Genomic DNA, 14,444 nt, shown 5'->3' with positions numbered 1-14,444 from the left:
GGAGGGCCTGGCTGCGGGTAGCAGCTATTTATCAGCAGCCTTGATTCCTACAAACCCATACCAGTACCTGGGCGTGCGCACACACATGCACGCACACACATACACACATGTTCATGAAGAAAAGTCTTTCAGGAAAAACGTCACTATAGGCAAATGTCTAAAAAAAAAAGTAGTGTTTTAAAGCAGATACATTCTTGCATTTCTTTCACAAGTGAAAAAAAAAATTCAAGTAGAAGATACATGAAAGCTTATCCCTATCTGTCTCTTAGTTCTCTTATTACCTCTCCTTTTGGACATGAACAATGGTTTGCTACTTTATGTAGCTGTTCTTTATAAATTCACAAGCCTGCTCATTCAATTGTGAGAGACAAAGATGAACAGTTATCTTCTCTTTTCAGACCTAACTCAGGACCTTACTTCCTTAATATTTGTTTGTTTGTTTGCTTGTTTGTTTGTGGGGGTGGTCAAGGCTGGACTTGGTTAAGCCATGTAAATATCTAAGGAGAGGGAAAATTCCAAAGCTTCACTCACTTTATATGGCTAAATATATCAGGACTCCTACAGCCCACCAGTGCCTGGTAGCCTGTCCAGGGCCATAAAACTGAAGATAAAGTTGGCCAAGACAGAACCAAAGGAGATAGCTAATCTTTTTTATCATGTCTTCATATGTCATTCTGTTACCGCAGCTGTTTTTCAAATGTGACCGTAACTAGTCAAAAAACTATTCAAATAAATCACCATATTGTCAACATAATTGTAGGCTGGGAGGAGAAGTACTGTAAAGATGAAATTTTCCCAAATGAAGCTAGAGGAAAAACTCTATTAATGTAGACAATAAGAAAAAAACAAATTGAGGATACAAAAATTCCCTAATCTGGAAGTGGGAATTTCCATGGGGTATGAATGTGTATTTGAGAAGGTCTCATTAAGTCATGGAAAAATATCTCCTACAGTTGGAGTTTTCAAATTCTTTCAGGCACTACACATTTAGTTATCCTTTTTTCCTTTGTATATATTTCTCATAACAACACCTACATCCTTATAACTTCTAAAGTACTTATCTCAGAGCAGTTCTTTATTTAAAAATGAATGGTGTGAAAATGTTCCCAAGATTTGTATTATTTTATGGTCAGATAGAGAAGCAATCATATATTTACTTTAGACCTATTTATTAACTTTATATGCTTTTTCCAAGGAATCTTGGCAGTTGGACATATTTTTCTTCCTTTACCAATCTCATATTTAATAGGAAAAGACAGTAGTATGATTCTGAGATTATTATTAAAAGACCACAAAAGACAAATTAAAAAAACTTTTTTATATAGAGTAGGATATCTTTTTCCAGGAACTCAGCTTGAGAAGAGCTCACAAAATGATTGGATTCCAAGAATAATCTGGAACTTCTATACTTGTCTTATGTCTTATTCCTTTTTTTTGGTTAATTTCCATACAGAATGTATCTTGGTAAACTTTATCTGGAAATAATGTGCCATACTTATAAATATATGTGTATACGTATATTTTAAAAGCTATGTTCAACTTGAGGGTGTCAGGTAGTCAGAATCCGGTATCTTAACCCAGCGCTCTGAGAAACAGCTGAAGACCAGCGGGGAAAGGTTCTCGCATGAGGGACAATAGTTTATTCATGGTTTATAACATCAAGACCTAGCACAGTACTTAGCCCATAGTAAGGTTTAATGAATGAACAAAGGGGAAAAAAGACTTCTGAGCACCTAAAGTCGGGGTACATTTTTGATGAAGAAGGGCCCCCCACTCAGTATTGTCCTGTAAAAGGCTGAGTGTCTATTTCCTAACTGGGAGGACAGAACAGTAACTTCCCAAGCTTCTCCTCACTGAGGCAGTCCCTTGCCTATAGTAGGTATCGAAGCAGCAAGCTATTATAGATCAGACGGCTATTGTGAACCTGACATACTTCATCGTGAAAACTGAGTGAAAATCCACACACCCAAGCAATCCAAAATGAGACAGTCAGGTACCTACAATGGGTGAAATTACGATCTGTATCTCTGGATGAAGAAGGCACGAAAAGTACACAAAGCACTGTGAGTCTTCCAAAATTCTTAACATAAAATCTGACCCTCCAAATTTCAATTACCTGGAGAATTCACTTCTGTGACTGCCTCATACCTTGATGGTGCCAAGTGAATAAAGCTTTATTAAAACAGTCCTGAAAATACCTGGGCACTCACTCAATTCAGCAACTCATCTAGTACTGGATGAAGGATGGGCACTTTTGCTGACTGCTCAGCAAATTTACCTCAGGATGAAGCAAAGACTGGCAAGAATCAGAAGGAGAAGAGAGGAGTCGGGAGCAGAAAGTGCATGTGCTGGTGACAGTGTCTCAGTGCCTGGCACTGAGGAGCCCATGCATTTTACTCAGTGGGGGCGTGAGTGGCACTGGTCCGGGCCCAGGGCCCAGATGGGAATGTGACTGGGCAGGAGGCAAGCGTGAGGGCAGAGGCCGCTGGGACAGTAGCTCAGTGCTCTGAGTGGAGAGTTGCCTTACGTGGAGGAAACAAGAATGGACCAGGGGAAGCAGGCTTTTCCAGAGGTCAAACAATATGGTCAGAATTCCAGGCAGAGGCTCAGGAACAGAACCTGGATCAAAGGCTAGGCCCCAAATGGTCAGAATAACAGTAACGGGATCTCAGCAATGAGAATGGAGCCAGGAGCAAGAATGGCTTTTGAACCTGAACCACGATGACCAAGTACATTCATATCCATGGCTTTATTTTCCTCACCCTGTCCCTTCTCACGATAGGGATCTAAACAGAAGCAATGCCAAGGACACGGACTTGGAGACGTTAAGATTTAGCTTGAGTCCCCGTTTTCTCATCTTACACGTGATGCTGAAACTTTCTGGGTGTCTATGAAATGGCAATACTCATTATTCCTACCCTGCAGTATCACTGTAAGGCTCAACTAAGATTGTAAAGAGGGGACTAGTCTATAAATTACAAGGGTTATAGGAATATTACCTGTGGCTGTAATTATTGTAACAGTGATGCTGCCTTCTTGGAGCTACAACTGGTCTCAGATGACGGCTGAGTAAACGAATTATGTGCCCTTTTGCAGGCCTCAAATGCTCAGCTGATAAATGCTTGACAACTGCTTAGCATTCTGACCCCTGTCCATTGTAACTTAAGCATCATTTTCTATCTCCACTGATAACATGAAAAGCATCTGGGATGTAGGTGGGTCCATGACGTCCTGTCATATGGTCTGGTAAGCTTTGGAGCGTGTTAGTGACCAGCCACTGGAGCCTTTCACATTTGCTGAGTGACAGTCTGATACCATTGTTTCGCATTTCGACTGTGTCCATGGTGTCTCAAAGAGAACAGAAATCTCTGCGTAATCGGCTTATCCAGTGTGAGCTGAAACAATGATTCTGCGTGCCTGGTCGACCCCGTTCTTCCTCTCATGGTGGGGGCCTTGTTGGATCTTTGGGGCTGAGGGCAAACTCATCACAGTATCATTGATACTATTTTGGTAGCTTTACCAGTAGTTCTGCCATTCTTAAGGTGAAAGAGGACCCAGAAGACCCATCTCTGAGAGCTGTCTTTGGTCAGCACATCTTAGCTTCGGAACGTCAGTGATCTAAAACTTACGTCAACCAGAAGAGAGAGTTCAACCAGGACTTTCTTAACAATAATACTGGGAGAATTTCACTAAGATAATAACATCTCAGTGTGTCTGTCACAGCACTCTGAAGCACCCCAGACTGAATTCATCTGGCCTAAAATCTCCGTGGAACCTTTTTTACACTTGGTTCCAAGAAAGCATTAGAGAGGCAGCCATGGTACTAAAAAGAGCTGAGCTCGCTTATCCCTCTCAACATCCACGGCCTGAGGCCATCCCCAACTGACAGCTTATTATCTTTGAACAGTTATTTTTTAACTTCACTAATAAAATAGAGAGTCCCTGAATTATTCCAAAAAGTGAGCTGATATGTAGGGCCCTAGCTTTCCAATTAAGGTGAAAAAGAACACCATCTTGTTTGTGCCTTCCTACTAATGCCCAACCTACCGGGTGGCCTGACCACAGGGCAAGGCACAGACATAGGCAAATGGTAGGCACCAAATACATACACAGGCATTAAATCTACCTTGTTTGATTCCAAAGCAGATCCAAGGCAGCCTCAAATTGCACCATGTATGTACACCTTTTTAAAGTGATGAAATGGCAACCAAGGTAAATTTTAAGTAGAAAAGAATACGCTGCAGCTAGGGAAGAGGTCAGCACCCAGGGTGCATGCCTTAAGATTCTGCCTGGTCGGGAAGGTGGCTTACAGACCCAACTGTCAGTTTGTTCCAAAGGTCAAGGGACCCAGAGCACTATGTGACTCTCAGGATCCCCAAGGACCAAGCACTGGTTGGCCTTAGAATTTTCCTGGGGATTCTTAGTCCTGAGTCACAGTGGTGCTGCAAAACAAGAGCTGGAGCCTTGAACTGAATCTTACTTTCAATTGGCGGCTACCATTAATCTCTGCGGTCTCCAATGGTCAGGATACTTGAATTGGACTCTGTTTCAAACAAATGCGACAAACCAAGCTCTCCGACATGAGCATAAAATTCACTTGATATGTAACTAGGTATCCTGTAGATATAAATGGTAAGTAAAAATTTGGTCGAACTGCTAATTCAACTCCAAAGCAAAATCGTGTAAAATGGAACGCATCGCCATCTTGTGTTTCTGACGAATTACAAAAAGTGCTAACTGTTGATGATCGCTCATCAATGATGGTACGATTCCCGGACAAAGATCTGGCACTGATGAGTCTCCTGGTAACAGATTTGCCAATCTGCATGCTGACAGATATAGTGAGCATTTGGGAATCTCGAACTGAGAGGCTGACATGTGGGTATGATCCAGGTCCCTGCCATCTCAGCAGCCATCTGTGATGGGGGATCCATAAATGGGCAAGGGACAGGACAGTCTTCACTAGACACTTTCCTTCCTTCTGTATGTCCTGTTATTTAGTGATAATATTGTGGCAGACACTTCATATACCTGCATGACAGTTTATCTTCAACAATCAGATGGACACAGCACAAATAATACTTCTAAGAGGGCCTTTAAAAACAATTCACTGGGTTAATACAGCTAATGCCAACCCTCGTGTATTAATCACTGTGAAATCATTTTGCTCTTCTAAGAGAAATTTAAGGCTATTCAATGAAACAGTTTAAAATGGTATAATCACAAGTCGGGTTAGATAACTAAAATATTAGGAATTCATTATACTGGAATCACCACCTCTTTTAAGAGTTATTTCCATAGAAAAATTACTTTTATTTGAAAATATGTTTGAATGGAGTATCTGCAATTTCACAAAAATGTTGTAATATAATATATGACCATTTAAATACATGCCTCTCACCCCTAAAACCATAAAAAATAAGATGTAATTAACTGATTTTTAAAATAATAAGCACACCAGAAGTTATACTTATAAATAAGTGTTATTGCTAAAAGCACTCACTTTGGGAGGCAATATGCTTGGGATAAAATGCTGTTCATGTTAAAATTCTGCTTGAAACTTCTCTTCAGAGTTGCTCTCAGAGCAAATTACTATGTCACAGAAGACAAATTGCCTTTATTTTACTGTCACTTTTTGCTTCCTCTGAACAATTTCACCCAGCTAGGCCACTCCCGTTTTTTTGTTTTGTTTTGATTTTTAAACTCTTTATTTATTTAAGTGTGTTTCTCCAGGACCCATCAGCTCCAAGTCAAGTAGTTGTTTCAATCTAGTTTCTAGTTGTGGAGGGCGCAGCTCACACTGGCCCATATGGGGATCGAATCGGCAACCTTGTTGTTAAGAACATCACGCTCTAACCAACTGAGCTAACCGTCCACCCGGTCACTCACTTTTTTTCACCAGACTTACAACGAGAATGACTTTTAGTTCCTAGACTCTGACAAACCTTTAAAGCCAGAGGTTTACAAAGCTAAAAACGTTCAAAAGGCTGTGCTGTGAGCTCTAACATCAGATTCAACAGAGTGCTACCAAAAATATTCTGAATGATTGTATTTCTACAATAACTGTAGTTTTCCCATATAATTATTTTGAAAGGAAGACCACTTCACGTGGATATGGAAATCTTGGTATGTTTAAAAATAGTTTCATTACTTTATAGTTCGACGTTTTGTGGTGGAAATAAAACAAGCTTCATATGAAAAGTGCTGTCAGGTGCTTTAAATTCAGGTGTGTTGAGACTAATCCATTCCTTAGAACTGAGGCAAACGGAGGAGAGAGGTGAAGAGGAGGATTTTAAAATAAGATGGTCTAATACAGCCCTGGTTAGGTAAAGCAGAACAGGTCTTGAAAGCTAGATAATGTGATTACTGCTTAAAATGTTAAATTCTCTGAGGTTGACAAAAGCTAATAGGAAACCAATTCTGCTATTTCTGGTCAATGGCTGTACCAGAAAAAGATGGGATCTTTCTTTTTAAAGTCCACAAGCCTTTTCTGAAGGGCATGTCTCTTAATAACCTTCATTAACTTCTGTTTGGTTGCCTAAGAGTTGTCTCTTATCCAAAAAAAGTTTAACACAGTCTCAGTAGAGACTGTGTTTATTTAAGTTTGTTGGAAAAACATTCCTATCATTTCAAGAATGACTAAATATTTTTCATTCACATAGTTGGCATTCCAGACTATGTTTTCCTGCCTCTGTTGATTAGATGAAAATTAGCAGGCCCACATCTGAACTATTAGCTTCAATTACTATCTTAGTAGGAAAATTATGAGAATCCCAGCAATAATGCCCTTTTAGGTATGAGAAGTGGAGAGTAGGGGACATAAAGAGCAATCTGCTCCCTTGCAGGCCACTTCAACAGGAAAATACTTAACAGCCGGGACTACTGACTACTGTTAAAATCAGAGGCAAAGTGTGTTTCAGAATCAGCTCTGATCCTGTGTTTCAGAATCAGCTCTGAACAATGACATTCCAATGTTATTTGAAATACCTAAAGACATTTTCAATTACCCGAGAAAATCAAAATACTGTGAAATTCATCCCTGAAAAATCTCTGGTGCTTAGGATAAAGACCTAGGTTAACACATGGTCATCTGCTATGCATCTGTTACTCAACATATGACCTTATTTGGACAAGTAAAAAAACAGACTGCTATATTTTAACTTCCATTTATGGAACTAGTTTCCAGGACTCTTAGAGTTAAAGGATGGAACAACATGCCTAAGAGTCTTTGAGATATTACGAATCTTTTATTACTTTTGCACTACTAATAATAGCACAGTATATGGCACTGAAGCAATACCACCCATAAACTGAGTTTTGATCCCTGTTATGTACCAGAATGTTAATACCATGTGACCCTGTGGCATCTTTGACTTTACTGCCTCTAGGGTCAGCCAAACTATGTTTGACTCCTTGCCACAGAAGCAGTAGCTTAATCATCTGAGATACTGTTCAGTGAGGAAGTCTTATGGGCAGGGCTGGAAAACATTTTTTTCTTGTTTCAAGGAATTCCCACCCAGATATGTGCCTGGTACAGACTTTTCTGGCAGCCCGGTAGAAACGTCATTTGAAGGGAGGCTAGATTCAAACTGTATCATCAGTATTTGTGGGAAAGAATATAAAGCTCCTCCACAATTAGGATCGATGAGGAGGAGGACAGTGTGTTTGGCAGCTCACAGACTTCCAGCCCTTTAGAGGAACACAGCATGCCATCTATTGGGTGACCTGATGTTGAAGTGGCTTACTAAATCCGCGTAGGTCAAGAAATGCCTAACACCCTCTCTCGAACACTGTCCCAAGTAGGACCAGAATTCCTCAGGTAAGCGATCCAAGAAAGCAAGGTGGCAGGAAGAAAAACAGTTGATTGTCTGGTTCAATCACATTCCATCCTAATCCAGAGAATTAGAAATAAGCCAGGCACAGGAAATCTCTTAGTCCTACCCTTCAAGAGTTGATTAAGTCTAGCAGAATTATTAGGCCTGCCTGAAATTCAGCTCAGTTGCAGAGAGCAACTCTGCAAATAACACTCATTTTCAGTTTTTATTATAGAAAAAATTTAAAAAATACTGAAGTACATAGGTATGATGGACCCATTACCCACCATTGACAATCTACAAATAAATAACTCTTGATTTCCTGTCTGAGATGGGAAATGGATTTTGCTTTTGTTTTAGAGAAACAGAAACAGTAGAAAGGAAATTACCCATTCTCCCAGCCACAAGTATGGAGTTTATTTACTGGCAACCCAAATCATAATACTGAATGTTACCTTGTAAAATATTACCTCTATTTTCCTAGTTCTTGAAAAGTGATACTCTTGGTGGTTGGCTCTGAAATCCCCCAGGTCATCAAAACCATGAACTCCCCCCAGCAGGAGACTCTGCACATAGTAGGCCTGGAGAACTCTCAGGTCACAGCGGCCTCCTGCGTGGGATCCAGCCACAACCCAAGATGAGACGGCAGATCAAGCCTGACATCAAAACTTCTAAGTGATGATGAAATTCTTATCTCTTGTGTCATCAGGTGTCGTGCGCAGCCAAGCTGGCCTCACACCTGTCCACATCTCTTGCATTTTTCTTGACTCATCATGGGCATGTCTCATACATCTTGCAATAAAAAATTCCCTCGCCAACACCTTATCTTACTTTTAATTATAAAACAAACAGATTTTTTAAAATGGAAAATGGCACTCTGTCCTTAGGGTTCCTCTGACATTAAGAATTAGCTTAGGCAGCATTTATACCTGATGTTATTGGGGGAAAAAATAGCAAATTATTCTCAATACCTAACTGTGATGTTAAAAGAAAAATTCTTGCATGTATAAATAGGTGAAATAACAGGCACCTACACACTTGCAAGGCATGTCTCCAAAGCTGTATAGTAAATGCGACAGTGAGCATTGGTCTTGGAGGGTCTGGGAAAGTCCCACTTAAACTGTGACTCTGGGTTTTAGGGGATAAACTGAGAGAGAATAAACCACACTTTACAAATCAGTCTTGGAAGCCCCATGGCTACCCCTGGTAGGGAGTCGAGAGCGAATGGTTTATCGGGACGGTGAGCAGTCAATCTGAAGCTAATTGGGCCACTTGCCTCTAGACATTTGGACCCATCATATGCCAAACACACTTTATATGACACTCTGCTTTCTGTTCTCAAAGTGTGTGTTTTCAAATACAAGCAATCTATCATTATTCCTTTTTGCAGCTATCAGAGGTCCAAACGGCCATCCGCATTTAAGGTTCTGGTGAAGAAACCCTGTCAGGATCTGCTGCCCGACTCAGCTAAGGAGATCTGTAAGAGGAGTCTGGTTGTGATTTCCTATTCCAGTCTTTACCTAACTCACTCACTCATCTTTTATTCATTAACAATTTTTGAGCACCTACGTACATGTCAGGTGCTGTTTTAGGGATCCAAAAGAATATGGTAAATTCCTAGCTTAGGGGAGATGTGTAGCCTCTTTCAGGCTACTGGCCAACAGGGGGTGCAGTACGCTGTTTGTCTCAGAGGCAGTATACCTGCAGGGTCCAGAGCCTGGGCTCTGGGGACACACTGCTCTGCCCCTTTTGAGCTGTATGATTTTGGGCAAGTTACATGACCTCTGAACTTTGGGTTCTGTGATGGTAAATTAAGATACAGCATCTGCATAAAAGGGAAATTGTAAGGCTCACATGAGCTGATGCTCTTGTAGCACTTAGGCCTGGCTCATAGTCAGTGGGCAAATAATGTTAGCTTCCGTCCTTAAGGGCAATAAATAAGATGATGCAAACGGTGCTAGATGCTGAGGAAGATACCTACTATGTGCAGAGACTCCTGCTGGGGGGAGTTGATGGTTTGGATGACCTTGGGGATTTCAGAGTCAAGCACCAAAAGCATCACTTTTCAAGAACTAGGTGCTGCCCCCCTTTTTGTTGGTAGTTCTTAAAGGAGATAGGGCATAGCTTCCTATCTTAAACTGTAAACTTCACATGCAATTCTATGCATTTCCGTCTTAGCTCTTTAAAACGGCCAGAAAATAAAGATAATATGTGATTGATGAACAAGCAGAGAAAAGCCGGTAGATCAAAACCTAAGACTCCATTTGCAGACGTACAGACCGGGATGGCTTATCTGTGTACCTGAATTGGGTGTTGACAATAACTTGGTAAGACTTAATCATGAGAGTACTTAAGTGCCAATTTAAAAAGCACTTAGGTACTTGTGAATCAAGTTAGCTGTCAAGTAACAGCCTGGTCTGTAAGGGCCCCCAGGCTCACGTCCCCAGTTCTGCAGGAGTAACCGAGCACATTATGTTGTCACTTGGAAGGTATGTATCTTTAATAACAACAACAGCCACAGCAAGGTTCTTCCTCCCTGCAGGTCCTAACACCCCATATTTGGTGATGTGGTAATTTATTTAGAAAAAGACTCTAAAACCACAATCCTTGTGTGGGGTCCTTTCATATAATTTCAGGCTCTGACTATGTACCTTGGGTCTACAACTGATAGGGTGAGGGCCAAAACGTGTTATGCAATTGTGCACAAGGAATTTGTGTACAAACTGCATAAATACCAGTGTTTCTGTTTCTCTGAAAACAATTCTGGCTGATTGCTTACTTATTACACATTGACACCTTGCTCTTTTCTTATTTCATCTGATCCTTCTGTTATTCTGAAATCACTTAAAATATGCTATCGAATAACAGCTGAGAGAAATATTTTCAAATTGTTCCATAGACTTTCTTGGAGCCTATAAACTAAGTAATACGATTCATTCACCTTTTATTATTTCATAAGTTTTTTCTTCTTATTAATGATACATAACTTTTTAGTATCATTATCTTAGCTGTGCACTTTTTTGATTCCACACCAAAGGAATCTGTCTTCCTATTACATCTCAAAATGAGAGGGTTACTGGAGGGCAAACACAATCTTTTATGAAACTCATTACTTAATTAAGCTAAAAACAAAAACAAGAAACACAAAATAAATTAGTTCTCTGAGAACTAGACAATGGAATCTCCTGAAAGGCTTGATGAAGAGAGAAGTGCTAGAGCAAGAACGTGACAGAAAGGAACTGGGACCAGCAGAACCTCAGAGCATGAAATCAAGATGCTGATTTCTGGGGAGGTAGAGGGCTCGGCCGGGACACGAGGCTCGAAAAGCAAACCCAGGATATGTTCCAAAGGCATCCTTTCCCTGAGGTCCCCAAAGTGGGACAAGAGGGCAAGTGGGACATCATATCAAAAACACCTGGAGTAACTGTCAAACTGCAAATGATTTCGTCCCCGGTCACCCCACTCCAATCTCTCCCAACACAAGTCCAAAAGCCAGAGATGAAGAAAGATTAATAAGGGAAGTAGCAGTAGGTGCATGAGTGAACGGAGATGACATTCAGGAGCAGGGTTAGCAGACAAAGTGTAGCTGAATCCGACAGACTTCAGTTTACCCCAGCTCAGCCACATAATGGCAACTGACGTTGGAGGAAATGAGCTGAATCTCTCTAAACTTTAATTTCTTCATCTCTAAAATGAACTGATCAGGCCTCCACCACAGGGTTGTTGTGAGGATTAAATGAAATCAGGTACAAATATAAAGCACTTACAACACAGTACCTGAATGACGACATTCCTTGTCTCCTGCTTTAATTTAAAACAGCCTAAATATTTTCTGTGAAATTAACTAGCTGTCCCTTATTTATCTTCCTGTCCAATGCTATATTTGGATTATGGCAGGTTCTTAATAATTTTTTTGGAATTAATGGCTAAAACTATCATTCTTGTCTCAAACAGTGGAAGATTAGATTACATCTCTATGCGTATGTTATGACACCAAACTCTAAGTGACCAAACTAGCATTCATTTCCTACCCAAACATCTATATGACATAAGAATAAATCAGTTAGTTCCATACACACACACACACACACACACACATATTCTATTCACCAATTGCTTCCCTTCTCTACTCACCATGATAATATGCTAATGAACGCAAAAAATGAGTGTTTAACGGGATTTGCCTTCCCTCCATTTATTTTCAGAGGAAAGGACTTATTTTTTGTTTTTTGCAAGTTTTTTTTAGTCTTTCCATTTATGACTCAAGACTTGTGAAGTTAAAGGGTTAGTGCTTACTGGATTACATATTTCTGCTTTTAACTTTTCTTACATTATCATGCACATAAAAGTACTTACATATTTCAAGTTGACCACAGATTGTCCCTAATTCGTAGGGCTATTCCCACCTTTATCTGCTTCAGCAAGGCACCCTTTCTCGTAAAGCCAACTGTGCACCATCACACGTAATTCCACACACTCCTTTTTCCACGACTGAAACGCTGCCTTTGGGGAGTGGGAGGAGTACACGTGAGGGGTGGGTTACTGCCACAAAACTGGTCATCTGGAAGCTATAAAGCTTTGCAGTGTGGCAGCTGTGCTCTGTGTAGAGTAATGGCGAGGGATTCGGTGATGTCAACGGAACCAAAGTGCTCTAACTTAAATTTTTATATGATTTTTAAGGTCTTTAATAATGCTAACCCCTCAGAGGTTAATCAGACAAATGCTGAAGTCTGAGTTTATGAAAACTGAGGTTTTAATAGGAGCAAAAGACTTCTTGATAGAGGACTGAATCTACTTAACTGAAATTCTGAAAAGAGCTGTCAGTTCCTTAACAGTTGTTTTTAAATATTCTTGAAGGACCCATGTTCAACAGAGATTAATTTTTGACTCACTTTAGTTCACTTTACTATGCAAATGTGCTTCTTAATGACGAATACTCTCTATTGGATCTGTCAGTATAAATAATCAATCTCTTTTCTGCACTAACAGACATGGACAGAGGACTAAGACTGACATGAGTTAGTGTACAAAGAATCCTCCCAAGATGGGAGAAATGGACTGAAATAGAGGTTGGGACATAAAGACTCGTTCAGGATGCCTCAGGCTCCTGTCCATTAAACAGGATGAGACACAGTGACTGTAGGTAACCAAGACATAAGTAAAAGCCTGAGAGGAATTGCAGAGCCACGGCCATTGTGATAAGAGAAGGAGAATGGATGTTCAGAGTGAGAGCACTCAGCAGTGAAAACTGCCTCTGATGGTTGCAGGTTTTTCTTCCAGCTGCCAGGACTCCTGGGCTTATGGAAGTAACTACAAGTCAAACATGCTATGCTTGAGTCTTGGGTCTTATTTCCCATTTTATTTTACTGCACTGATTTTTGGATATTAATTAGACTTGAAGTGAACTGAATTAAGATGTATATATTCTTATACCATAGTGTTCAGCTAAGCATATTTGCAGTGGTGAAATAGAGGCCACACAATTCTCATTGTCAATTTGCAACATTTCCCCCAAATGATTAGTTGTGGCTGCATGATAAATTTACCTGCAACTGGTAACAGCATGAAGCAGACATTATGCCCGAGGAAATAAAAAAAACAAACAAGAACATACTGGTAGGAGCTTATTCAACACGAGGCATTCGCCAGGGATGCATTAGAACCTACAAGTTTTACCTTCACACACAGGGCAACACTCCCCAGGCACTTTGACCGGATTCATGCAGCTTTGTCCGCAAGCTGTTGCAACGCAGTGGGGCTCTCCGTTGATGCACTGGCAGAACGTGCAGTCATCTTCCCGCCACCGGTCTCCATGGGCACGGATCTGACCATTGGCATAGCAGCCAGCAGGATTATTAAAAGGATACACTGGATCTAAATTAAAATGTGAGTTCACAGTAAGATCAAGGGCATTCTAAATCTTCTCTTTGCCTGCACCTAGAGACATTTTTTTCCCAGGTTCTAGCGCTCAGCACTTCTTTTCTAGCTGTGATCAGCAGAAGCTCAGGATTACACGAGGTGTCTCTAGGGGGACATGCAAAAGCAGCTGTCATACTGAATTTACGTCCACCCATCCTGAGACTGCACACAGGACAGGGAATCTGTGGCATAAAAACCAACGTACAGGTGTTATCACTTCATAAAGCTGCACAAGTTTGGGCACAGAACTGTGGGTTGGCAATTAGAAAACTCAGGTCCATTTCAGGCTCTGACAATGTCTTCAGAGTTGTCGATTTACATGTTAATCACATCGCAATTTCACCACCTGTAAATTGGAAAGACTAATGCTGCCTTCTACCTTAGAGTGATACTGTTATTTCTCATTTCTAAGACTCTCTTTCTTGCTGCCTGGAGGCCCAAAAGGACAACAGTGAGGAGTACAGCACGCTCTCACTGTGGCCTTCCTTGTTCAGGACATGGCTGGTTTAGACATGCGATGGGTCACTGCTTGTGCCCTGGAGGGGAGAATATATTTCTCCCCATGAGCTGGGCAGCCAAGCGGCAGCTGAGGTTGGGGGACAAAAGTATTGCCAAGTCCACTGTAAAATAAAATGTTTTCTGAGGATATTGACCAGGACATAAATACTGCATACAAAGTCCCCAAATATCGTTATGAGAGGAACGAGATAA

General features: G+C 40.8%; 1 protein-coding gene across 3 annotated transcripts in view; it reads right to left on the bottom strand.

Moving 5' to 3' along the window:
• CRIM1 (cysteine rich transmembrane BMP regulator 1) overlaps positions 1 to 14,444 on the bottom strand; it is a 187,874-nt gene that overhangs the window by 55,552 nt on the left and 117,878 nt on the right. For all 3 annotated transcript variants that reach the window (XM_019741906.2, XM_019741916.2, XM_074331893.1), the window contains one exon: positions 13,491 to 13,688. In XM_019741906.2, the coding sequence (XP_019597465.1) occupies positions 13,491 to 13,688 (198 nt within the window). The remainder of the gene's footprint in view (positions 1 to 13,490; positions 13,689 to 14,444) is intronic.

Source organism: Rhinolophus sinicus, linkage group LG05 (genome assembly GCF_036562045.2).
Source record: "Rhinolophus sinicus isolate RSC01 linkage group LG05, ASM3656204v1, whole genome shotgun sequence".
NCBI lineage: Eukaryota > Metazoa > Chordata > Mammalia > Chiroptera > Rhinolophidae > Rhinolophus > Rhinolophus sinicus.
The sequence above is the reverse complement of the archived record's forward strand: the minus strand, read 5'-3'. Positions and strand labels throughout refer to the sequence as shown.